This window comes from Lithobates pipiens, unplaced genomic scaffold (assembly GCF_037356315.1).
Source record: "Lithobates pipiens isolate NorthernLeopardFrog02 unplaced genomic scaffold, aLitPip1_a1.2 Scaffold_10, whole genome shotgun sequence".
NCBI lineage: Eukaryota > Metazoa > Chordata > Amphibia > Anura > Ranidae > Lithobates > Lithobates pipiens.
Window position 1 is genome coordinate 193,408,457 of NW_027507686.1, and position 26,664 is coordinate 193,435,120.

Below are 26,664 nucleotides of genomic sequence, written 5' to 3' on the forward strand. Positions count from 1 at the left end.
AAATGTGATGATGCCCTTTCATAAAGTCAGATGCAGGCTGGGAAACAAAAATGTCGCATTCACCATTGTTTCATGCAGTTTAACATTCACCCCAGATGACCAAACCCCCTTTTGCAGGTTTATTAAAAAAAAAAAAAAAAAAAGTCAAAAAGGGATAATTGAAGCTTAAAAGCTGAACTCCAGCCCCACAACCATGTTTGTGCTCAAAAGCTAGCATACCCTGGCAGAATTTGCTAATTTTTGGATATTGAAAATAGATCATTTCAAAAAACAGTTTTAAACTGTTTTAAAGATGGTGCTCATATTAAAGAGGTTTTGAACCCTTGATGTTTTGAAACTTAATGCATTAGGATGAAAAAACCTGAACTTTCCAGCGATGAGAACGAGCCCAGCAGCTCCAGCCACTGTCTCGAGTCCTCATTGGATAGATTGATAGCAGCAGCAGCTGTCATTGGCTCCAGCTGCTGTCAATCAAATCCAGTGACCTGGGCACGGGGCTGTCGGTGGACGCAGCAGGAGGACTAGGGAGCACGCCTGCATGAGTGTCCCTATGGAAAGCTGCTCTCCCTGGGGGCACTTGTAATATTCTTATTACAAGTATTGTAAACATCCCTTACAGGTCCTCTATTGCAAGATCTGGGGTCAAAAGGATCCCAGGTCTCATTTACCTTTACAGAGGAAAGAGATATATATGGTACTACTAACAAGTATGCACTATATGTTAAATTTAGTTTTTTGCCTAAAACTGTAATAAGTTTTGGGGCGAATTTGTCTCACTGCGTAATCCATGAAGGGGTACTTAAGGTGCCGAAGTCACGTGGTTCGGGGTTCCGGTCCAGAAGTTGTTGCTGACTCCATAGTCCTGGTTCGCCTGACCAGCCCCCAGGGGCCCTCATCTATCTGTTTCCAAGCCTCAGAACTGGCTAGTTCGAGGCGGTGCAGTCTCGGGTTTTGGAGAGGCCCAGCAACTTTACACGCGACCAGGGGAAGACTCTTCTGTAAGAGCCACACACAAGGCTGGCTGCTCAGCAAGAGCCTGGAAGCAGAGCTGCCACACACATTGATTGAATCCACAATTCTTATGGTATCGCCGGACCGGCTGAAAGATTCTGGTACAGTAAGAAAAGTTCCTACTTCTACCCTTCCAGTTGCAATTAAGTTTCCAACCAAGTCTGCGTGAAAGACTTTGAAAAGCTAGAAATACCTGTTGGCTGCTAAACCCAAAACATAAGGATTTATCCAACAGTTAAAGCGGTAGTAAACCCGCAAATTATTATTTTTTTTTACCACCTGCAAAGCAAAAAGGCATAATGAGCTAGTATGCACCGCATACTAGCCGATTATGAAATACTTACCTTAGAACGAGGCCCCGACATCTGGCCCGATCCACGCCGAGGGAGCCGACATGCTCCCTCGGCGTTTCTTCCGGGTATCGCGGCTCCGGCGCTGTGAGTGGCCAGAGCCGCGATATCGTCACTCCCGCGCATGCGCGCGGAAGACTTCATCTCGGCCGGGTCCGGCCACAGCCGGACTTTCAGCCGAGAATCCCCTTGTGCGCATGCGCCGCTGCAGTTAGCGGCACATACCGAGGGGAATATCTCCTAAACGGTACAGGTTTAGGAGATTTTTTTTACCTACAGGTAAGCCTTATAGGCTTTCCTGTAGGTAAAAGTTAAAAAAATTAGTATACAACCACTTTAAAGAGTCCAGTTGCGAGCGGCTGTTCCCTGGATTGTGTACATAGAGAGACTTTTACTGAAGTCAACAGTTTCAAGCACCTGGGCTAAACACTACCCCGATACCGTCTATTCTCAACTTGGAGACTGAGTTTGTTCAACCATTTTATGCAAAATAAAAATCCTAACAAGGAATTCAAATGTCGGTCTCTACAGTTACTGGGTCATCAACCCCGAGAACCCCTAGACAAGAACAATGAGTATGAGCTGGAGGAGGTAATCGGTAAGCCCAAAAAATTGCAGCCGCTCCTTCGGGGGCAAGTGTTACACACACATTAAATCTCCCTCTCTCTCTCTATATATATGTATCTATCTACATCTCCGGGGAAGCGGCGGGCACCTCACCTGCCACCTGTAAGAGTGATCTTACAGCGAATGCACTGCTGAGACCACCTATTTTGTTGACAAATCGCCCACAGAACAAGATACCTGGGTTATGGCAGCTAGCTGCTGCTATAACAACCGTTCTTAGTGTCACATTAAAGCGGGAGTCCGCCGGGAGTTCTGCCGTTTTTTTTTTGTTTTTTTTAAAGCCAGCAGCTACAAATACTGCAGCTGCTGACTTTTAAAATAAGGACACTTACCCGCCCAGCGCGCCCGCGATGTCGGCACCCGAAGCTGATCTCTCGATCGTCTCTCGTGTGCTGCCGCTGCCATCTTGCGTATGGGAATCAGGAAGTGGAGCCCATCGGCTTCATTTCCCGGTTCCCTACTGCGCATGAGCGAGTCGCGCTGCGCAATAAGGATGGACCCGCTGCCTCTGGGATCTGTGTGTTTCCCAGCAGGCAGCGTGGGACTTTCGGAAAGGGGCCCCTTTCCGCAGAGAGATATCCCGGAAGTGGGTGCAGATACCTGTACTGTACAGGTACCTGCACCCCCTCCCCCTGAAAGGTGCCAATTGTGGCGCCGGAGGGGGAGGGGGAGAGAGGATTCCAATGAGCGGAAGGTCCACTTTAGGGTGGACCTCCGCTTTAATGTGTACTGTGGGTGGTCATCAAGCGGTTAAGAATACCATCCCCACTGAAGCATGGTGATGGCTCACAGGTGTTTTTGAGGCTGTGTGAGTGCTAAAGGCACAGGGAATCTTGTGAAAATTGATGGAAAGAGGAATGCAGCATGTTCACAGAAAATACTTGCTGACCATTTGCATTCTTCTGCATGAAAGCTGTGTATTTGATGCCCCTTTACCTTCCAGCATGCCAATAACCCTAAACACAAGGCCAAGTTGACCTTCCAGTGGTTTCAGGAGAAAGGTGAATGTTCTGGAGTGGCCTTCACAGTCTCCTAAATAAATATAATTGAGCCACTCTGGGGAGATTTAAATGTTGGTTCATACAAGACGACCAAAGACTTTGCATGACCTGGAGGCATTTTGCCAAGACAAATTGGCAGCTATACTAACCGCAAGAATTCAGAGCCTCACAGACAACCATTACAAAAGACTTCACGTTGTCATTGATGCTAAAGGGGGCAACACACAGCATTAAGAACTATGGGTATGCAGTCTTTTGAACAGGGGTCACTTAATTTGTTGCCAGGTTTTACAATCTTGCCATTCTGTTATGACCTACAGCTTAAAATCTCATAACACTTTCTGCTCACTCATTTTCTTTAAACATGGTACATACTGTACATTACCAATTCTCCAAGGGTATTCAAACTTTTGAGCACAACTGTATTTAAATACAATAGCCACAATCAAAAATTATATCAAACAATTGTGTGCATCTTTGCAACTTCAGGCATTACATGGTTATCATCACTATGCAACATAGCTGTAGGAGGGACCCAGCAGGCTCACCCACTTTAGACTGCCTACAAAGACCTTTGTGAGGGGGACAAATACAAGATCAATCACCCTGCACAAGGAAAGCGCACCACAGAGACTGATCTTTAATACAGGAAGCTCCTGTACAAAGGAAAGGTTTCACATTGGATTATTGCACAGAACCGGAAGACATACACTAAGCACACCAAGATTCAAATAATACACGACTGTTGTATTTACACAATATCTCCTTATTTTGGCGTTCAGCTTTAAAACCAGACTGGAATAAAGACACTAGGCCCTTTTGACACAATCTGGGAAGCATTACGGATGGTAGAAATCAATCTAAAATAAAAAATTGTACCATTCCGATGCAACAAAAATAGTGTCACTAAAGCTAGTACTAGGGTCATGTGCCTTCTGGCAACTCAATGGATTTTGTCCATCTTAACTAAAGATTCCTGCCGTTGCATCACACTGGATCATATGATCCATAAAGAACAGCACTGTTGATGACCTTAGCACAGGGTAATAATAATCTAGTATGGGTTTTAAGACTAACAATCTTTAGTCGTTACATTTTTGCGTTAAAGTGACTGTAAACAGATTTATTTTCTTATTAGGTTATACTTACCAGCGCTGTGCAATGGTTTTCCTCTTCTGGGGTCCACCGGCAGCGATCTAGGTTCCTCCTTTCTACTGAGTGCCACAAAGCAAGCCGCTTACTATGGGGGCACTTGTGCAGGTGCGCTCCTGAGCCGGGCAGTTTGTCTTAAACAAAAAGCGCAGCTCGCCCCTGCACCCTCACAGGATTTGATTGACACCAATGGCTCCTGCATCAGTGCCGAGACGAGTGAGCAGCGCTGATCGAGAGGATCAGGTATTCGGGAGGGCGTTGCCTATAGGCATTTTTTTTTTAACCCTAATACAATCACTATGGTGCACTGTAATGAAAAACTTGATTAATTGTTGTCCGATAAAGCAAAGCAATGCAGTTTGCACCACATTCCCAAAACCTTAGCAGCACCAAGCAGTTCTTTCAAATTTCACAAGTCCAATTTAAAATCATAAATTAACGGGACAGAACTTTCTGCTTGAGTTTTTCTATCGGTTAGTCCAAACATATTTTAAAGTTGAACCCTAGGAAATAACCAGTTTACATTGGGCCAGCTAACTGATATGTCACATCCTCAAGAGGCCTGCAGGGAGGGGGGATCTCAAAATCACTAGAGTAGTCTGTGCCACAAACCGGAAGTGCTTTTCTATGATGCTAGTGCTCAGTGAGTAAAACGCAGAGTTACTCGCTTGGCACCTCTGCCATTTCAGACGTGTTGTAATCTTTTAAATGCATGCTCCCTTGTTACCTTCTCCCACGCTCGCCTCCAGAGCCTCTCCAATTCTCTGGAACACCCTGCCCCAGTATGTCCAGTCAGCTCCTACCCTATCTGCCTTTAGGCGATCCTTGAAAACTTATTTATTCAGGGAAGTCTACCTACCATCTACAAACAAATGTACTTGAGTCACCTCTATCATATAATCTCCTGCAGCCATTACCTTTTGTACAACCTCACCCCCTATCTTTAGATTGTAAGCTAAATGGAGCAGGGCATTCCAATATTGAGCTGTACTGTTATATGTAGCTCAGTGGAAACTAGACTTGTCAACTGGAACAGACTTGGCGCACTGAAGCGGGGCCTAGTCTTCTGTTGCCAAAGGCTCCTTTATTACAGTAGCCTTGGAGACAGCATATAAGGTTCTTTTACACAGGTATTGGGTGCCTGCCCGCATTGTGCATGCTAATCAGTTCTACAGAGACTGCTGTTTCCAGGGTTGTGGCCATCAGGGTGATGTGCACACATGGTGGACGTGCTCTACACTTTTTGGGTTTTGGTCCTTTGTATTTGGCCTCCTATTCACTTTGTTCCACCTGCCCATACAAAAAGCCAAGTTTGCCCTATTATATTGCCCAAATCCCAGTCTGTACGCTCATCAGTGGAAATGCGCCCATCTGTTCCTGTCAGCCTAAACACTTGCCCAAGCCAAAGGAAAAAAAATAAAAAAATTCATCCCCCCTTCAGGTTGTGAGATAGCGTGACCTGCACACCGATGTCCACCATCCGCAACGACTCCCATGACAAGTTCCTAAAAAGTGGATGTAAACCCTCATATACCCATTGAAGTGAACAGCCTCAGATTATACACAGGGATGAAACAAATTTCCCTATACAAGTTTCACATTTTTATCTGCTGTCTTCACCTTCATATACTTTTTAGAAAGTGCACATCCCGTTAGATTTTTAATTTCCTCATTCATCTGCAGGAGCAGATTATTGGTATACGTAGAGACAGCCGATGGGGTGTGCCTTTTACCCATTCTTCCCCACGCATACAGAGCTTGCCTGTGAATAGTTTAGCATCTGCTAATCTATAGCAACCTCCCCCAAAAATGAGCATGGCAAAGCTACGGGACATAGTGCTTTGAAGAAAGATTACAAAAACACTGCAGGATACACACACACAAAATATAGATCTCAAATTTCATGAATCCAGTTTACATCCACTTTGAAATCTGGGAACCATGGCTGTCATATGCCTTTTCTACTCATTCTCCTCCTTCCAGCCAGCTTGGGCTGCCAATGAAACTACCGCCTCTGGCGACCTTTTCATGCGTCTTCCTTGTCCTGTCTAAGTTTCCCTGCTTGTTAGGTTTGCAGTCTCCTTTTGGGTAGTCTCACCTTCTTGCCCATCTTCCCTTGGTTTACCAGTCTGATCTTATCCTAGACCTGTGTAAGCTGTATACTGCACCACTGTATGTATAATGATGGGCCCAGGGGGAAGCCCTGTTGTGCGAAACCTCTCCAGGACCCTTTGGCATTTACAGCTTCTCAACTGTCTATTTACTGCTGTTGTGCCAGTTTTCGGGGTGGGGGTGATATATGTGTATATGTATACACAGTCTAATTTTTGACTTTTCTTACAAGCCAACACTGGTTATAAATAGTCACAGCTAGCCCCTGTGTGGGCTGATCTTTTGCATATTCAATACTTGTAAAAGCCAAAGATTTATAAACAGAACTGTATTGTAATTGAACTGTTACCCTTTATATTGTAAAGGGCTACGTAAACTGTTAGCACATGTAAATCTTGTATAACAATGATAATATTGTGAGGTGTTCAGATTTGACAAGGTGGCGAGGATGGGAAGATTACATCAATCCAACCCCATCCAATCAGAACAATGAGTACTGCTGGTCCTTGAAGGGGACATGCCGAAAGCTGGTCCAGAAAAATTGTATGTTAGTGCAAATAAAGAAAGTATCATGGAAAGTACTAAATTGTTTATTATTCACTGAACCAAACAAAAACCTTTTTGTAAATGAGGTGCCGAACAAGCGACTTGCCGTATTCACTTTACCAGAGTAGAAGTTTCTCCAGCACCGCAGGAATAAGATTTGGGGACTCTTGCTGTCCTCTGGATGTGACATATCGATAGTTACAGGTAACCAAGCTGGCCCAATGTAAACATTAAAAACAGAATATTCCTGGAGTTCATCATACAACACATAATAGACTTGTACATAAAGATCAGCCTAGAACCACCATTACAGACCACATACACTTTTTTTGCTCTTGTAATGAAATGTGAATAAATAACACTCCTAAAAGTGGAATTAAACTCCAATTTTGAACTTGTACCTACAGGTAAGCTTATAATAAGGCTTACCTGTAGGTACAGTGAATATCTCCTAAATTTGCATAGTTTAGGAGATATCCACACAGCCTGAAGGGACGGCATAACATGTTGGAGTTGAGTGCTCCTGTGAGCATGCGCGGCTGGGACGTCATCGCAGCCCCGGCCACTCGTACAGCTGGAGCCCGTGAACCTGGAAGGAAGACCAGGTGAAAATGTGCAGTAACAGCTCCCGACGCTGCCACTGCACCGCGCTGAAGGGTTCCGTGCACAGGCAAGTCTATCCATGTGCTAGTATGCAGTGCTTGCTAGTACATTATGACTTAAAACTAGTGGGGAAGCCCATTGTTTATTTTTCTGGCGGTTTACTGCTGCTTTAAGGCTTGTTTACGCTAGCAGTAAGTACTGCTACCTCCTCTGAAAAAGGGAATCATGCTGGGATCGCTTTTTATAAAACCATCTCACTTTTCCGAACCCCCTAAATGCCACACTACCATGCCACAACCGCGTGCATTGCGGATCCAATCACTTGAGTAGATCATGTTTGGCAGGTGATGGTGCCCAACACAAACGGAGGTAGAACCCCTGCCATGGCATGTGTACAACCCTGGCCACTACCTTTGCAGCTAAGGGAGAGAAAAGTAAAAAACACAGCTCACCCATGTGGTTTTACCAGCCTCCAAACTGTTACTGTAAAAGAACCCATTCAAAAGGCAATGTTGAAATTAGGCCCAGGGTTATAAGTGGGGAAAAAAAAAAAAAACACACACGATTTTGAAAAAGACAACCTCACAATAGATGTTGAAACTATAATTATTCCTAACCTGCTGTATGGAAGAATCTTGCGAGAAGCCTGGATCTTTAAACTCAATCTCATCATCGCTGGAGGAGTGGATATGTCGTGTTGTGACCTGCAAATGGGAGAGAGGATTTTTTTTTATATATATATATATATATATATATATATATATATATATATATATATATATATATAGCTTTACCTTGTTTTAAATAGTAATCTATGCCTTACATTGTCACTTTATTGAAATGCTATAGTGGCATTTCATTATTTTGTGTACCGCAGCTCAATAGTAGTTCAAAGAAATGCATGACAACTTCAGGAGAGCTTTGATGTGGGGGGGGGGGGGGAGCAGTCCTGCTCATTTTCCCACACCTCTCCATTATGATGAGAGTGGGGAACATAGAAAGTCAGGTTTTTTTACTGTAAAAATATCTTTCCTTGAAAAAACAGAACACAAGAATGAATTCTTAAACCACTGGGTTGTGAACCACCTTCAAGTGATTGGACACTGGCAAATAACGCTCGACTCAACCCTGCATGACCCACCCATTCCCAGCATTTCCTCAGTTTGCCATAAACTAATATTTGATTACAACAGGACAGTTCATTCTTGGATCACTGAGACATGAGCAAAATAATTGTGGATGCACCAAGAAGAAACTTGAAAGCAACAAAATGAGGTACTAAAAGTCCATCCAGGGCCACCTGGAGGACCTTACGACCAAGACCAGGCTCCATTGAGGCCCAAACATCAACCTGGACACAAACCTATCCAGTTTGTGGTTGAACCTGGATGCCAGAAAGCGTTTGGAGTCACCCACTGGAGACAAGCGTGAGAACTCCAGGTGGAGGAGGAACCAGTCGTTTGTGGCTTAAAATCCACGTGGCAATTTTTAGCACCTGAAATGTGCACTGTAAACAGGGCTGGAGTGTGAAGGAGGGGAGACCTGATACTCCAACGCTTGTAGTCTCTGGACACACCATTATGAACCCAGACAGAGCCATCTTGGGTCTACTTAACTGCAAAGGCTGTTATACAACCATTTGTAGACGTGAGGATGCCCCTCCATTGAAAAAGTTTGCTGTCTACAGGGCTCTGGGTTTCCCAAATTTCTTTTCAATGGCTTCAGCTTAGCGCCCAAGCTGTGAAAGGAGTTTTCTTTTTAACCCAGGCAACCCTGGTTTTGCTTCACAGGCTTCTGCAGCTTCATCAGTAGTAAGAGTGCTTTGTCCTCCCATAAGCTTTTTGATTAATGTATCCAAGGCATTGCCTAAGATGCGTTTGTCCTCTAAAAACGTACAATCCAGCTGCTTCTTGCAGGGGAGTGCTGCTGACCAGCATTTTAGCCATAGTACAAGGCTCATAAGGACTAACAAGTTCCAGACTAGATGGTTGTTGGAGAGAGTCTAAGACCAGCCATAAATTGAGAAATTTTCTTCTTGCAACCACAGGTCCATTCCCCCAAATACAGACAGTGTTGGCAGGTGAACCCCTCTTTTGGAGCACCTTTACATTCCCCCCCAGAGGGGGGCGCAGTGCCTGCTGGGACAACACAGTTTATTGCTAGCCGTTAATTGCATATAAAATCTGGCCAAGTTGAGCAATCAACTTGGGTACATTCAGCCTGACCATACATGGTTCAAGTCTCGCTTAGTTAAGCAGGAAGATTCAAACACGTGTATGGTAGGCTCATGCCCACTAAAGTATAAGGCTTGGAGAAAGAGCTCTATGGGCTATCTAGAGGAAATAAATTCAGGTCCCAGGTCCTTTTGTTATACGTTTAGCTCTGACCAGCAAGGCTTGACAAGCTATTAAATCATGAACGCAAAGGAGAGTTGCACAACCACCTTCAAGATGGTTTCAAACATTTTGTCTGTCGGGTCCTTAAATACTGGCACATTGTTCACTGGGACTATACGCCTTATTCAAATAAGTCCACTTTTTGCATAAGCAGTCTTATCAGATAGTGTTTGGCAAACAACTTGGGAGACACAAACCCTATCCAGATGGGCCCAAGTTCTTGCACAGAATCTCAACGTTATCGTGCATGGTGAAGGATTGGCAGCTTGGGTGCTTTCCATGATTCTAACCCTGTTGTCCGAGTTCCTGAAAGGTTCTGGCAGGACAGCTTCATATTTTTTTGGACCACATACTTAAGCTCACTATGGACCTTTGTGCCCGGGATTTGCTGGAGGCTGAAGTGTGCTCCCCAAGGGATTCTTCTGTGTCAGAGGTGTTTGCTTCCTGTGACCTTTTCTTCTCCTTCAACCATAGAAGGGGTGGGAAGGAAAACTTAAAGTTGGCATCTGTCGCTCTGCCATAAATCCTTGCTGTATAGACGTACAGTTTCCTTGGAGTACATCCTGTCCAACTGGTTCCCAGTTCCAAAAAGGGACAGATTCAAGACGCCCCCACACACTTGCGCATGTGCAGCATGGAACGGCACACTGCAATAGCACAGGTGGACAAGCCATGCACGCACAGTAGGAAGGGACACATCTCTGAAGGCCATTGTTGGCCATCAAGCACCACAGGCTGGGCGACACATATGCCCAGCTCCTAAAAACAGTTTACAAAACTGCCATAGAGACAAGGCCCAATAGAGTCTGGCACAGTACAGCGCCCTCCAGCAATGTTACCCAACTGCCCCCTCAAAAGGCACAGCGGGGGGACACAACACTAACCTTGACAATGTTCCTCATGAAAATGTCAGGAACATGAAGGATCCCAGGTAGGAAAAACTTACTCTGAAGGCAACAGAGCCCTAAAAGGCTCAATCTTAAAGGGCTCAATCTCCAGGTTAGGCATACCCCACAGGGTCCTCAGGAACTGGGCTATGTTGTAACAGACCATGGACCTAGACCTAGCACCCCTCCAGCTAACATGTGATGCAACCACCTGCCAATGTGAGCGCTTGTCCCAGGATCCAGTAAAAGCTGCAGCTTACAGGCTGTCCCCATTCTTTACACTAGTGATCAGGTACAGTTCCTCTAGGAAAACTAAAATCCTTAGGGACCGATCCAAACTGCAGTTCTTAAAACAGAGGCTCAGAAGCAGAACAAAGTTAACTTTCATGTAATGTAACTTTTTGCCAGGGTCGGTCTATGATGAGCCGCTCTCTCTGCAACACAGGGAGTGGGTGGGGTTAAGCCCTTGCCTTAGTCAAATTATCAGAAGTTGGAGAATAACCCAATTGTCTAATAACCCATACACACTTATTTTTCCTGAAGATTTTTGGCTTCAGATTTACCAAAAACATGTAGTGCAAGGGCCTGCCCGATTGGATACAAATTGAAACTCAAAGTTTCACCTCATATTATATGGTTTGGGCAAATCTGAAGACAAAAATCTGCAGAAAATTTAAGTGTGTGTGTATGGGGGTCCAAGAATCAACTCGGAGTCCTGTGATTTACAATTAATAAAATGGTTCTCTGTGCATCCTTGTAAAGACTTTGGGTGAATGAGCCATATGGGTCTCTTTCCAGAACACAGCTAAAATGTGATTCATTCTAAAAACACAACACTAATTACATTGAAAAGTCTGAAAAAAGTTGTACGGCATGCATAAATAAGTTAATCATTGATGCAAGATGTCTGATAGACTTGGCAGAGTTCTTTATGTCTATGGCTGCCATCAGACCGACACAGAAAAATATGAAATAAGGAAATGTTTAAAAACCCTTACAACATATGCATGCTAAAGTTTTAACCAATGTATGCTAAAACATCTAAAAATTTGTTAAAAAGATAAAAAAAAAAAGAAGATTAAAAAAAATTACAAGCCAAGTTCATTAATGGCAATTGGGCAATTTCAAATGTGACAATCTATCCAGCAATCTGAGGTGCTCAGAAAGATCAAAGTACTGTGCATGTGTTTGACGTAGAACAGCATTAGGCCCCGTTTTGCAGGTAAGTGGTTTAGTAATGAGCAAGTTGTCTTCACCTGCCATTATGAGGGCAATCCATCTATTGTCAATCTATCAAAACAGGTGAGATGTCTGCCTGTTCATGCATGACTGACAAACCTGAGATTCACTGACATTTCAGAGCATTTTGATGTTTGAAAAGTATCCCAGCAATTCCCAACAAATGCAGCCCTGACAACCCTTGAATTTAACGTACCACAGGTATACCATTTGAGACCAGCAGGTGGGGAAATTTTATTTTTTTTTGATTTGAAGACAAAGTCTCCTGTGCACCAGTACTTCCTGCAATACTTAAGAGGTTATATATGCAAATACTTTGACCGTTGAGGGCTTCTGACTGCCCAAGGTTCCGATAACCTCCATCTCACACTGCAGAAGCAGCTTGATAATCCCAATCAATGCATGAAATCAAAGCCAGATGGATAGACAAAATACAAAATCTGGCCAGTTCAGCAGGAATCGGCTGTGCAATCCATCTATGACCAGCTCTAGTCTTGATTTGATTGACAACAGTTTAAAAAAATAAAATAAAATTTTGTACTCACCATAAAATACTTTTCCATGTAATTCACTGACCGACAGCTCCTCTCTAACTAAACGGGTTGTATAGCCTGCCATTAGGAGAAACTAGGCAAAATTGTTCAATACACAGAACTTTTAATCCCGTCCCAGAGGGACGGACCCTGTGCTATCAACCCTCCTCACTGCTCCCAGCAGCTTCAGTATGTCAACAAGAAGTAGAACGAAGAAAAAAGGAGGGGTGGGTGTTGTGTCGGTCGGTGAATTAGAGAGATAAGGATTTTACGGTGAATACAAAAATCTTATTTTCTCTTATATTCACCGACCGACACAGCTCCTCTCTAACTAAATGGGACGTCCCCAAGCAGTGCCAAATGAGGGGTGGGGGAAAAAAAAAAAACCCAGCATAAAAACTTCATCCACCATGGCAAGTGGGAACTAGTGAAACGAAACCCACACAAAACAGCAGTATGTGGAAAAACTCCACCATATAACCGGGTATACTCAACAGGAGCGAACCCCAAGACCGCAACAGTGCAGAGGTAATGCAACAGAGCATTAACAAAACAGTACTGTGTTTTTATTGAAAAACCAGGAAAAAAATAAATAAAAAATAACTTAATTGCAACTACAAGGCCGCCTGCAAAACTTTGCGGCCAAAACAAGCATCAGCTGATGCACTGACGTCTACCTTGTAGAACTTGGTAAATGCACATTTAGATCAACACAAATAAAAAAAATTATGGAAATGACGCATGAGACATCAATAAGCGCAGCAATACAAGAAATGTCATATAAGTTTATAGCTAGATGGTATCGAACCCCAGCCAGAATAGTAGAGATATATCCAACAGCGGATGGGCATTGCTGGAGAGGATGTAAGGATAAGGGGACATACCTTCATCTATGGTGGGACTGCCCAAAAATTGGGATTTTTTGGGAGGGAGTGGCTAAATGGATAGGGAGGATAACAGCAAAACCAATAGAAATGACATCCCTACAATTTCTGTTTCATGGGACAGAAGGATCCATTAAATCTTACAAAAAAGGAGTCATACCACATCTGCTGAATGCAGCCAAAATATTAATACCTAGATATTGGAAACAGATAACATGTCCCACTCTATTGGAATGGAAGGGGGAGGTAGATAAAATAATGGAAGCTGAAAAATGGATATACGATATAAAAGAACAACAAGAAAAATATAAAAATGTATGGGCAGGCTGGAAGCACTATTCCCGAGAAATAGAGAAAGAGCAAGTTATACCAGATTAAAAAACCCCTCCGGAGTCTCCCAGAGATCCCTGACAGGGAGAGGGAGAAAGGAAGGGAAAGAGAAAAAATTAAGAAGCTGCTGAGCAAATTCGTGCACTCCAAAGGTACATCGTACAAGGGGTAAAACGAACCCAAACCACAACTTATAAATTTTGTTGTCTGTAGTATGGTTGAAGGCATATGGGAAGTGTATAAATGATGGAAATGTAATTGGAGGGGGGGCCTGAGGGAAGGGGATGGGAGGGGAGACAACCAGTGGGGGAGACACCAAAACAAACAACACAATTTTTAGGAAACATAAAGGAAAGCCGAGGACTTTCCTAAGCACAAAACACAAACAACACATCAAGGGGTCACAAACTGAATAAAAGCACGCAATAATGATTAAATAAGAAAATAATTATTTTCTTTTTTTTTTTTTTATATAAAAGGAACCACAAGGGCACAAAACACACATAAAGAAGGGAAATAACACTGGGGAGAAATTTAAAATTCCCCCCCACTTCTTATTATTTATTTTATATATATATATATATATATATATATATATATATATATATATATATATATATATATATATATATATATATATATATATATAAGGAACCACAAAGGCACAAAAAAAACACATAAAGAAGGGGAATAACACTGGGGAGAAATTTAAATTCCACATCCACTTCTTATTTTTTTTTTTCTCTCCCTCTCCTACACACCGGTTGACTCCACTCCAAATATCCCCTCCTCTCGGGCCACCACCTAATATTGTTATAGATATGCAGTGGAAAGTATATATGTAAATGTGAAGACATTGGGGGACTTGTGTAAACCTCAATGCCTCAGGACTGAATGTAATTGTAATTGTATGGTGAATTTATATAAGAAAATAATAAAGATGATCTAAAACAAAAACAAAAAAAAAAGAACTTGGTAAACGTATGGGCAGACGACCAGGTCGCCGCCTTACACACCAGAGTGACAGACGCTTGGTGTCGGAAGGCCCAAGACGTTCCGATTGCTCTTGTAGAGTGGGCCATGACTGGAAAGGGGAGGGGGCACCTGACCCTTTAAGGCGTAGGCTTGGCCTACAACCTGTCTGATGCACCTGGAAATGGTGGCCGACGAGACCGCCACGCCTTTCTTAGGACCAGCCACTGAAAACAAACAGTGAGTCTGACTTCCAAAAGGGAGCTGTGACAGACAAGTACACCTTCAGAGCCCTAACCACATCAAGGGTGTGAAGGGCCACCTCCTTGGGGTGCTTCGGCTTAGGACACAATGATGGCAATACAATGTCCTCATTGATATGAAAAGCCGAAACCATCTTCGGTAGAAAGGACGGTTGTGGACGCAACACCACCTTATCCCTGTGGATGACCAGATAAGGCGACTTGCAGGAAAAAGCTGCCAATTCCGAAACCCTCCTGGCCGATGTGATGGCCACTAGAAAGACCACTTTGTGAAAGGGTCAACAGGGGAATCTCCCTGATATTCTTAAACGGCGGCTTCTGAAGCGCCAACACCAGGTTCATATCCCATGGGGGGGTAACGGAGGACGCACCGGAGGGACTACATGTCGTATCCCCTGAACAAAGGTACTCTCTAATGAGCGAGACGCCAGGGGGTCGCTGGAAAAAAAAAAAAAAAAAAGAAACAGCCAGGGCTGAAATTTGGCCCTTAATGGTGCTCAATGCCAATTTCTGGTCCACCCCATGCTGAAGAAACAGTAGGATCCTGGATATAGAAAAGGAACGCAGATGCCACCCTTTCTCCTCACACATGGAGATGTAGGTCTTCCAGGTATGATGGTATATCTTCCATGAAGAAGACTTCCACGCCCTCAGCATAGTTGGAATCACATAGTCCGACAGACCCCGGTTCCTCAGCACCTGGCTCTCAATAGCCATGCCATTAAAGCCAGCGATGGTAAAGCAGGGTGAAAGATTGGACCTTGAGATAGGAGGTCCTTCCGCAGTGGCAGTCGCCAGGGAGCGACTGCCACCAGATGCACCAGGTCTGCGTACCAGGGCCTCAGCGGCCCATCTGGGACAACCAGGATTACTGGAATCCCCTTGGCTTCCACTCTGCGAAGTAGACGTGGCAACAGTTTTAGTGGAGGAAAGGCATATCAGCTGGTACTGATCCCACGGAGCCACCAGCGCGTCTGACTCATCTGGCCACGGATTTCTCGTCCTGGACACGAATCTTGGCACCTTCCGATTGAGACGGGAGGCCAAGAGATCCACATCTGGCATGCCCCATTTCAGGCACAGCAGCTGGAATATCTCCAGATGCAACGACCATTCTCCTGGGTCCAGCATCTGGCAGCACAGATAATCCGCACAGATAATTTCTTGGATGCCTGGTCAGCAGACCAGCATTTCAACCAAATTAGGCGCCTCAGCACCACAGCTGACACGGAAGCCTTGGATAACAGAGGGAGAGTATCCAGGGCCGTGTCACAAACGTACTTAAGGCCTTGCACTAGTTGGTCTGCTAGCTCCGCGCAGACAGGGAAGGTGTTCTGCTCTCCCAAATCGCGGTGCAAAAGTTTTGCCCACTCAGTCCGTGTCTGCGACACCAGTGCAGATGCCAGTACAGGTCGCTCTGCTTACACCACAACTGTAAACGAGCCACTGCCTCAGCCTTCCTGTCCGTGGGATCCTTGAATGCAGGAGTCCTCTCAACCTGGATTGTGGTTACTTTTTTTAACCTAGATACTGGGAGGACCACGACTACAGGAGCAGACCACTTTTTGAGAAGGCTGTCCTGAAAGGGGTAACGCACCGCCAAATTTTTGGGGACCGAAAAGGTCCGTTGCTGGCGACCCCATTCCCTGTAAATGAATTTGGCAAAATAAGTCAAATACAGGAACACCTTAGGTGAACGTGCTGGCTTGTGGGACCCAAAAGGGACCGGAACATCAGCAGAGGGATCCGCTGGCCCCTGAATCTTCAGGGTATCACGCACAGCTGTGATGAGTGCACCAACAAGTGCTTTGTAGCCCCCAGGACCCGGACGGGAAATCATCCTCACTGTCCGAATGGTCCTGGTCAGCTGTCTGACAGGTCGGAGCAGGGGTCACCAGCCATAGCAGGGCCCGAGTCTGTGTCAGAGCTCTCCCCAGAGGACAGGGGGGCAGGGGTCTCTTACGTGCACCTTTCATTCCACGTGCCGCCTCTATCTTGGCAACATAGGAGTCAAGGACCGCAGTCAGGGTGTCCATGCGCACCGCGCTAACCGCAGGTGAGCCGGTTGCTGTAGCCTGGATTTCGGGGGAAGAAACACCAGTTTCTGAAGCCATGCTGACCCTAGCCTGTCTGCCACCTGCAAGGGGACTTAGGACAGAGAAGGCCCCACCCTCCTCCTGCCGCCACTTGGGGGGGGGTGGGTACTTAGCACTAGACTCACCACGCTGGGGCGTTCTGTGAATGCAACTAGCAGTGCCTGTAGTCCCTAGGAGGTTCCCAGTTGCAGAGAGGAGAAAACTGTCAGCAGCAGCTGCTTATAACAGAGGTGAAACGTTCTGCAGAACTAGCTTCAGCGTTCAGCAAAGAGCCATCCAGCATTCTGTACACAGTGGACACAGGAAACAGCAAGTGAGAGCACATGTAATGCTGCCACAAGAGAACTGCGGCAAAAAAAAAAGAGCACTCAGGCTTCAAGAAAATGGCCGCCAATGAAACAAATAGGAGATCCTAAAGATGGTGGCTTCTAAAGCTCACCAGGGGAATACAGGCTTTCCCACTCCAAGATGGCCGCCGGACAGCGCCATGCGGTGACAGAACAAAACTAGAAATGCGCTGCTTGCCTACAGCCAGAACAACCTCCGCAAACTTTTTGGGATCCCCCCAGACCGGGACCAACGCCAGCCGCAGAGCCCCCACAGGTGAGAAACCAGCGAACGAACACACACACTTCAGAGGGGGGATAGAGACTTGGGAGAGAAGAAAGGGAGATGAGGAGGCCCCCCGAATCAACCCCCCAGGGAATGCCCAGCTGCTCACCCCACCGAGGCAGGGAGAGCCGTACTTACCAGTCTTGAAGAGCTGGGAGACATTTCATCACAGACCTACTCCTGCGCAGTTACAGGGTAGCTGTTGGCCCGGTATATTGTGATCCAGACAGCAGTAGCCTGGTCATATGTATGCCGCAGGGCATTGAAGCTCCCCGACCACCTCTGGAGCTGAGGCATGTCGTGGCCTGCCGAGCCTTAGCTGCGGCCTGCTCACGCTTGATGGCCGGACTAGGGAGACTACAAGGATATCATTAACAAGCCTGTCACCCAGCCGGCAGTTGATGAAAGATCCTGGGATCTTCTATCTTGCGCAAAAAACAGCAAACCTGCAGCAAAAACCATGGACCGAGAGGGCCCGCAGGGTTCCTAGGTCATTCTTACTAGGCAAAATAAAAACTGAAGCTGCTGGGAGCAGTGAGGAGGGTTGATAGCACCGGGTCCACCCCCCCGGGGTGGGATTAAAAGTTGTGTGTATTGTGTAACAATTTTGCCTAGTTCTCCTAATGGCAGGCTATACAACCCATTTAGCTACAGAGAGGAGCTGTGTCAGTCAGTGAATATAAAGAGAAAAAAATATATATATGTAAAATGGACTGACCACCTTTAGCATGATCAGGCAAACATTCCAAACCACACCCATTAAAAACAAAAGTATCGAAATATAAACATTCCAAGCATAGGTGGACTTAAAGTGGACCTTCCGCTCATCGGAACCCTCCCCCCCTCCGGTGCCACAATCGGCACCTTTCAGGGGGGAGGGGGTGCAGTTACCTGGATAATCCAGGTAACTGCACCCACTTCCGGGATAGCTCTCTGCGGAAAGGGGCGTAACTTACGCCCCTTTCCGCAAGTGCCCGCCCCTTCCCGCAAGTGCCCCGCTGCCTGCTGGGAAACGCACAGATCCCAGAGGCAGCGGGGAGCGTCCTTATTGCGCAGCGTGATTCGCGCATGCGCAGTAGGGAACCGGGAAATGAAGCCGAAAGGCTCCATTTCCTGATTCCCATACCCAAGATGGCGGCGGCAGGACCCGATAGACGACCTAGAGATCGGCTTCGGGTGCCGACATCGCGGGCGCGCTGGACAGGTAAGTGTCACTATTTTAAAAGTCAGCAGCTGCAGTATTTGTAGCTGCTGGCTTTTAAAAAAAAAAAAAAAAAAAAAAAACAAACAAACAAACAAACAAACAAAAAACGCGGAGTCCCGGTGGACTCCCGCTTTAACAAGTAAACAGTTGGGGGGGCACAACAGATTGTCACACACAAACTCTGCAATCTACAGAATCAAGGAGCTAGGCCCAAGGCCATTTGATAAGTGGTGGAGTGGGGGAGGAACACACCCGTAAATGCAGGAGTGTGGACAGGAGTGCTTCATTTTATTTTAACCACTTGCCGACCGCCGCACGACGATATACGTCGACAGAATGGCACGGGCAGGCATATGGGCGTATATATACGTCCCTGCCTTCCCGCGGGTGGGGGGCCCGATCGGGCCCCCCCCCCCGGTGCCTGCGGCGGTCGGTATTCGTTCGGGAGCGATCCGGGATGAGGGGGCGACCATTCATTCATGGCCACCCCCTCGCGATCGCTCCCGACGAATAGAAATGCTCCGTGACATCACTTCCTCTCCTGTAATGTAAACACAGGAGAGGAAGTGATGTAATCTCTCCTCCGTGTCTGTATTTTTCGTTCCGACACCAAGGAGAGAGGATCGGTGAGTTGCACCAACACGACACTACATAGTAGAACATGCCAGGCACACTCACCCCCCCCCCCCCCCCAATTACCCCTGCCCCCCAGTCACAGTGACACCAATGTCATTTTTTTTTTTTTTTTGCATTGGTGTCATTTGTGACTGTAATAACTGTTAGGGCAGTTAGGGTTAGCCCCCTTTAGTTCTAATGTACCCCCCTAACCCCCCCAATAAAAGGTTTAACCCCGTGATCACCCCCCCGTCGCCAGTGTCACTAAGGCTGGGTTCACATTGCAGCGGTTTATGAGAACGAATGATTCGCACCGCACTGCAGTGCAAATCACATCCGATCTCTGTGCGATTCGAGTTCAGCCACACAGATAGTATGGCTGAATTTGCGTCGCACCCGCCGCAAATTCGCACGGGACCCTTTTTTGGTCCGCAGCAGAATCGGATCGCATGGGTGTTCACACCATGCGATCTGAGTTTGCAGATCGCACTGCGATATGCGAACTGATCTGGGGGTGTCATTAACATTTCACTGACACTCCCAGCAGTTCGCATAGGGCAGTGTGAACTGCCGCCGGGAGGCATGCGATGCGGGAACCCGCCGCGGATTCGTGGCGTTCCCGCATCGCTCCTTCCGCATGAACCCAGCCTAATAAGCGATCGTTTTTTCTGATCGCTGTATTAGTGTCACAGGTGACACTAGTTAGGCAGGTAGGTAGGTATTTAGGTTTGCCGCAGCTTTTTATAGCGCCAGGGACCCCCATATACTACCGCATAAAGCCCCCTGATTGCCCCCTAGTTAACCCTTTCACCAGTGATCACCATATAACTGTTACAGGTGACGCTGGTTAGTTATTTTTTTATAGTTTCAGGGCACCCGCCATTTATTACCTAGTCTCACTAGTGTACCCCTAAATTTAGGGGTGTCTACTTTCCAAAATGGGGTCATTTGGGGGGGGGGGGGGGGGGGTTTGTGCCATCTTGGCATTTTATGGCCTTCAAAACTGTAACGCCCTTAGAAAGCCTGAAGGCGGTGCTTGGTTTTTCGGGGCCCCGTACGCGGCTAGGCTCCCAAAAAGTCCCACATATGTAGTATCCCCGTACTCAGGAGAAGCAGCAGAATTTATTTTGGGGTGTCATTTCACATATGCCCATAGCATGTGTGAGCAATATATCATTTAGTGACAACTTTGTGTAAAAAAAAAAAAAAAAATTTTTTTTGTCATTATTCAATCGCTTGAGGCAAAAAAATAAAAAAAAATATTCAATGGGCTCAACATGCCACTTATCAATTTCCTTAGGGGGTCTACTTTCCAAAATGGGGTCATTTGGGGGGGTTTTGTACTGCCCTGCCATTTTAGCACCTCAAGAAATGAGATAGGCAGTCGTAAACTAAAAGCTGCGTAAATTCCAGAAAACGTACCTTAGTTTGTAGATGTGACAACTTTTGCGCAAACCAATAAATATACAGTTATTGACTTTTTTTTTTACCAAAGACATGTGGCTGAATACATTTTGGCCTAAATGTATGACTAAAATTGAGTTTATTGGATTTTTCTAATAACAAAAAGTAGAAAATATCTTTTTTCAAAATTTGCGGTCTTTTTACGTTTATATCGCAAAAAATAAAAAAAATCGCAGAGGCAATCAAATACCATCAAAAGAAAGCTCTATTTGTGGGAAGAAAAGGACGCAAATTTTGTTTGGGTACAACATTGCATGACCGCGCAATTACCAGTTAAAGCAGCGCAGTGCCAAAGTGTAAAAAGACCTCTGGTCATTGACCAGCAAAATGGTCCGGTCTGAAAGTGGTTAATCAAGGCAGCTGGAGGCGAGAGGATGATTTTTTTTTCTTCAACAACCCACACTTCATCAAAACATCAGGATTGCCACAATACAACAGGTAAAGCCACATGGTAGCTTTTTGACAATGGACATCCTTTTGTTACGGGCAAAATAAACACAGCAGGTTTTGTGCCTTTAAACTGCTGCTGTTTATGTATTCAAACATGTAGAAAGGGCAAACAGGCAAAGATGGGTGTCATGGTTTATATTTCACTAATCTTTAATCTGCCAAATTTAAGTAAATGGATCGATTTTTTTCAAGTCTGCTAAAAATGTAACTTCCCTACACAGGCTTCCATATACCCCAAATTGGGTCAGATAGCAGTTAGACAGCGTGTAAAGCATGCTATACATGCTTCGTTATATTTTGTTCAAATTGATAGATTGCCCTCTGTACAACCTCCCTGCTCACACATGGATCAAAATGCAGCCAGTTCCTGCTGAACCAGCCAAATATATATCCACGTATGGCTGGCTTTAGACACTTATTTTCACTTACATGTGTGAGCCTAGAAATATATCCTTTCCCCAGTATGGTATTTAAAATAAAAATTAGGGGCTTGTTTAACCATTTTCTTACTTAAATCCCCCTCCGGTCCAGGCCAAGTTTCAGCTCTGATGAACTTTGAATGACAATTGCACGGTCATGCAACACTGTTCCCCAAATGAAATTTTTTTATCATTTTCTTTCCTACAAATAGCTGTATTTCAGTGGCATTTGATCACCTCTGCGGGTTTTTATCTTTTTGTTAAATTTTAAAAAGACCGAATAAATTTTTTTTTTTTTTTATATTTTGTTATAAACTTTTTCTCCTTAATTGATGTATGCCGATGAGGAAGCATTGATTGGCATTGATAGGTGGCAGTGATGGGCACTGATCAGCACTGGTTGGTTATACTGATTGGCACCACTTGTGGGCATTGATAGGTGGCACTCGTGGACATGTCACTGGCAGGGGGTACTGTTGGCACAGATGAGGCAGAATTGCCTTTTCCTCTTCGGGGCCGAGGTCCCTTGCAGATAAGCCGGTGAAAAAAAGATTACCGAGCTTTTGTTTATATCATGTGATCAGCTGTCATTGGGATGAGGCCCCTTACTCGGATCTTTGATCACCCAAATCTCGGTGATCACAGTGCACGCCCTGAAGAGGGAGTGTGCAAAGGGGAGGCCATCATTCGGCTATAGCACTGACTAATCCTGTGCATAGCACATGCCCGCTGGGGTGTGCATTGTGAAGAGCTGTTACAAACTTTTTTTTCCCTATTAACATTTTGTTTAGTGTGTAGAAACAGAACGAAACTCTGGATAGCCGCACTCCGGATTGTGTAAAAATTAGATGCCTTTATTTCTTCAAAATGCAAGTGCAAAACTTCATTGAACAAAACGTCACAGCAAAAAGGGAACAAAAAAGGATTTTTGAATAAAATAGCCAACGCGTTTCACGCTACAAACAGCGCTTACTGAAGAAATAAAGGCATCTAATTTTTACACAATCCGGAGTGCGGCTATCCAGAGTTTCGTTCTGTTTCTACACATTTGGCTTATGCAATCAGCCTGCACCTGGAACCCCATTTGGAGAGCTAGCAGCCTGTCAGTGGTTTTGATTTGGAGCGGTGCCATCTTTGTTTGTTTTGTCGACTTTCTGGATCTTTTAACATTTTGTTTAGGTTGCAAAAAAAGGACAGTTCATTCAACTATGCATCAGTGTGTGGTAATAAGTGGTGAGGTGCATTGTGTTGCTCAGAAATGCATTACTACGCAGTGCACTACAGTGCACCAGTATGGTGTTAAAAGGGGTAAATGGGAAACAATTGTTCTCTATATATACTCCCTTGCATTCAGACGCTCAATATGCCTGCTGTGAAGGAGTTATAATTAAAGTAGTTAAAACTATTCAGGTTTTTATTGCCGTCTCCCCTATTGAGGCTATTCACTCTAAAAAAGCCCATTAGAACTGTCCGGGAGCCCAAAACACTGTTGCCCACACAGCGTATTAAAGAGGAAGTAAACCCTGATGGGTTTAACCTCCCCAGCAAAATAAAAGCATAATGGGCTAGTATGAGTCGCACACTAGCCCATTATGTTGCACTTGCTTGCAAACGAAGCCCGTGATGTCCCTGCTGGTGGCTGGGACATCTTCACCCCTCTTACTTCCGGGGCTGCGGACTCCAGCTCTAACTGGCCGAAGTCCCATGATGTCACTCACACGCATGTGCACAGGAGCCGCTGGTCACAGCACAGCCCTTTAGAAAGGGCATGATCGTGCCCTTTCTTCAGATGACGTCAGCACAAGCGTACATGGTAAATATCTCCTAAACCATGCAGGCTTAGGAGATATTTCGAGGACCTAAAAAGCGGTGTAACTAGGTTTACAACCACTTTAATCTGAGCCGTGGGGCAGTGCGGTGCGCATTTATTGCATGAAGTGGATCCTTTATTTTGACAGAACTTATATGCTATGTAAAAAAGTTCCACTGCATTTATTTCATTGCACAGCAGCACAGTGCGCTGTGCAGTAAAATGCCGGATCATGTAGAGCAAGCCAATATCATGCAAATATGTTGCATAATAAATCGCACAGCCCTGGAACGCAGTTTTCAGGTGGACTTGATCGGAAGGTCCTTGCATTTGTGTCAGTTTACACTTGCCTATTTCAGAGTCCGATCTGGCAGATCAGAGGGTAATTGGATGTAAAACAGACAACGAAGTCCATTTACTCCTGGTCGCCCAGAAACTGAGCAAACATGGACATGTCATCCACCCCCTCTGCTCCCAACAGCAGGGAATCTGAGCTGATCCCCTGCTGATCAAACAGAATAAACCCCATGTGAAAGGGGCTTAAGGCCAGCCATACACAGAGCAAATTTCTTTCCTGCAACCACAGAAACACATACAGTGTTGATGCAGGAAAAGACAGTAATTATTGCTAATGGCTGTAGCAGCCGCTAGCAATAATCCCAGGTAAAAAACCTGGCATGCTGTTTGTACCAAAGTTGATCGATCAACTTGGTACATTCAGCCTGCTCATACGCTGTTTCGAATCATGGCCAGTCCCTGCTGAACAGGCAAAAATTTGAACAGTGTATGGCCTGCCTAACCCAGGATTCTGGGATGAACATGAGACACAGAAAACTATTGTTATAAAGTTGTGGGAAACCTCTTGCTGACCTCCGTCTGAATAGACTATTCAGCGTTGCAGGTTAGCACCTGCAGTGGTGAGGATTGCAGTTAAGGCCTCATGTACACTGCTGCTGGTAAACGGACGTTCAGAGGCAGTTGGCTGCTTTTTCAGCTGCCCCTGAACTCACCCAATGTTATCTTATGTGTACATGTACAGAGGTTTGTCGTTTTTAGGCAGTTGTGTTTAGAGGCTTTTCTTTGAAGGCAAAAAAAAAATGTTTCAGTTCAGATGCCAAACGTGTCTAATTGTGGTACTGGCATTTAGCCGCGTTTTCATTTAGAAGTGTTTAAAAAGGTGTCTTTACATTACAAAACTTAATGATAGAAAAATTATGAAAAAATAAAAAAAATTTTTACACACACTTGTATTTGCTTGCAATGCTTCATAGACCATTTCTATACCCCAAATGAGCCCATGATCGAATCCAATACACCACTAGCATTGCTGTACATATATGTTGGAAAAAGCATCAAACTCCAGTAGCAACGAACTCTGGCCCTCGCATGCAATTTCCAACATCTTTCCAGCCTCAATAGCAATGTCAGGAGCATTTCCTCACATATGCTCATTACGGGATGCATAGCAAAAGCACCGAAATTGAGGTAGCTACAAATACACTGCTGCTCTCTGTTGCTGCTACTCACTCTGGTCTCACAGAATGGCTGTAATAAATAGTTTTTGTGCTTTGGGAGGGTCTTCTGTCATCTTAAATAAACGCATCTAAAACGCTGCACACAAACAGCTAAACTGGCATTTTTAAACCCCAGTTTCAAGCTGTCAAAAAAATTGTTCAGAAGAGGTTGCCAGTGTCCCGTGTAAAAAAATAAAATAAAAACCACACATTTGAGATTTGTTGAGCTTTAGTTTATGAATAGTGTCCTGCTTGATCATCATGTATAAAGCTTTTGCTCTTTTTATTGATTGTAAGGCTTGTTATATTTATGCATTAGGGAATTTTATCAAGTTTTTAAGGGTTACACTATTAACTGCAAGAGATTGTAAAGGAAACTTGTGCAATTAGGCTTCTACCATCACCATTAAGGCCCTGTTCTTGGCATCCATTGAGGGACACAAGTCATCACTAAAGTGTTTGTAAAGGACATTTAGTGAAGTTGTATTGCACAGAACAGTCCCAAACCACATCTTCTGGGGTCCCTCGCCAGCGATCTTTGCACCCCCTCTTGTGTCTGCCCCCACAGCAAGAGCTTGTTATGGAGGAAGATGTGCAGGCTCGATCCCGAGTCGTGATGTGTGCATCTATTGACACACAGTGCGGCGGCTCCGCCCCACCCTTGCTTTCAGCACTTGACTGAAGGCAGCAATGGCTCCTGCTGCTCTCAGCCAAGCTTGTAAGAGCAAGGACAGAAAGGAGAGAAAACGACTGCATCAATACAGGATTTGGGGTACGATTTTTTTTATCTTAATGCAGGGAATGTATTAAGGTAAAAAAGTTTACTTTTGAAACTACATAGACTGTCAGGTTATACCGAAACCCACGGGGGGGGGGGATTCCAAAAGGTTAAGGAAAAACTCCCTTTTCCTCTAAGTCAGGAATATCGCAGCACTTCAAAAAGCAGAGATCTATAATATACACTGAAGCTGGTCATAGATGGCAGCAAGATTTTGATCCATATATGGGCAGCCCTGTTGTACTGAAGTTGATCCCTTGATCCGAGTTCAGTACAACCAACTTGTCCATTTTATTGCACTGGGTTTTACTGGCAGGTAAGACTCACAATTTTATTATTCAAATAAAGGTGCTAGAAAAAAATAAATAAAAAAAAAAAAAAAAAAAAAAAACACAACACACAGGAATGTTGACAGTGCTCCTATGTAACCGAGATGTGAATTAGCCCTCAAGAGGGACTGTAAACACTGATCTGAAAAGGGAGGAAACTGATGTTAAAGGGGGAGGACATGTAAGGGAAACTGGGGACACCAATTTGAAGAAGGGGCTTTGATGTGGAAGGAAGGCTCAGGACAAGGATTTAAGGTGGGGACTATGATGCAAAGGTAAAGCAGGAAAAGATGGAGGACACTGATGTGAAGGGGGCCATGATGTGAAGGGTAGGCTATGTCCTATAGAGCAAACCTGAGTGTTGGATCTGTCAGATCATTTTACTGCACTTTGAATTTTAAAATGCAGACCCCTTGTGTAGAGGCTCATTTTGGATCAGGGTCTAGTAAAAGGAACTTGTGATAAGT

General features: G+C 45.0%; 1 protein-coding gene across 8 annotated transcripts in view; it reads right to left on the bottom strand.

The window, feature by feature from the left end:
* PPP6R3 (protein phosphatase 6 regulatory subunit 3) overlaps positions 1 to 26,664 on the bottom strand; it is a 185,295-nt gene that overhangs the window by 52,277 nt on the left and 106,354 nt on the right. For all 8 annotated transcript variants that reach the window (XM_077460801.1, XM_077460804.1, XM_077460803.1 and 5 more), the window contains one exon: positions 8,020 to 8,106. In XM_077460801.1, coding sequence (XP_077316927.1) covers positions 8,020 to 8,106 — 87 coding nt within the window. The remainder of the gene's footprint in view (positions 1 to 8,019; positions 8,107 to 26,664) is intronic.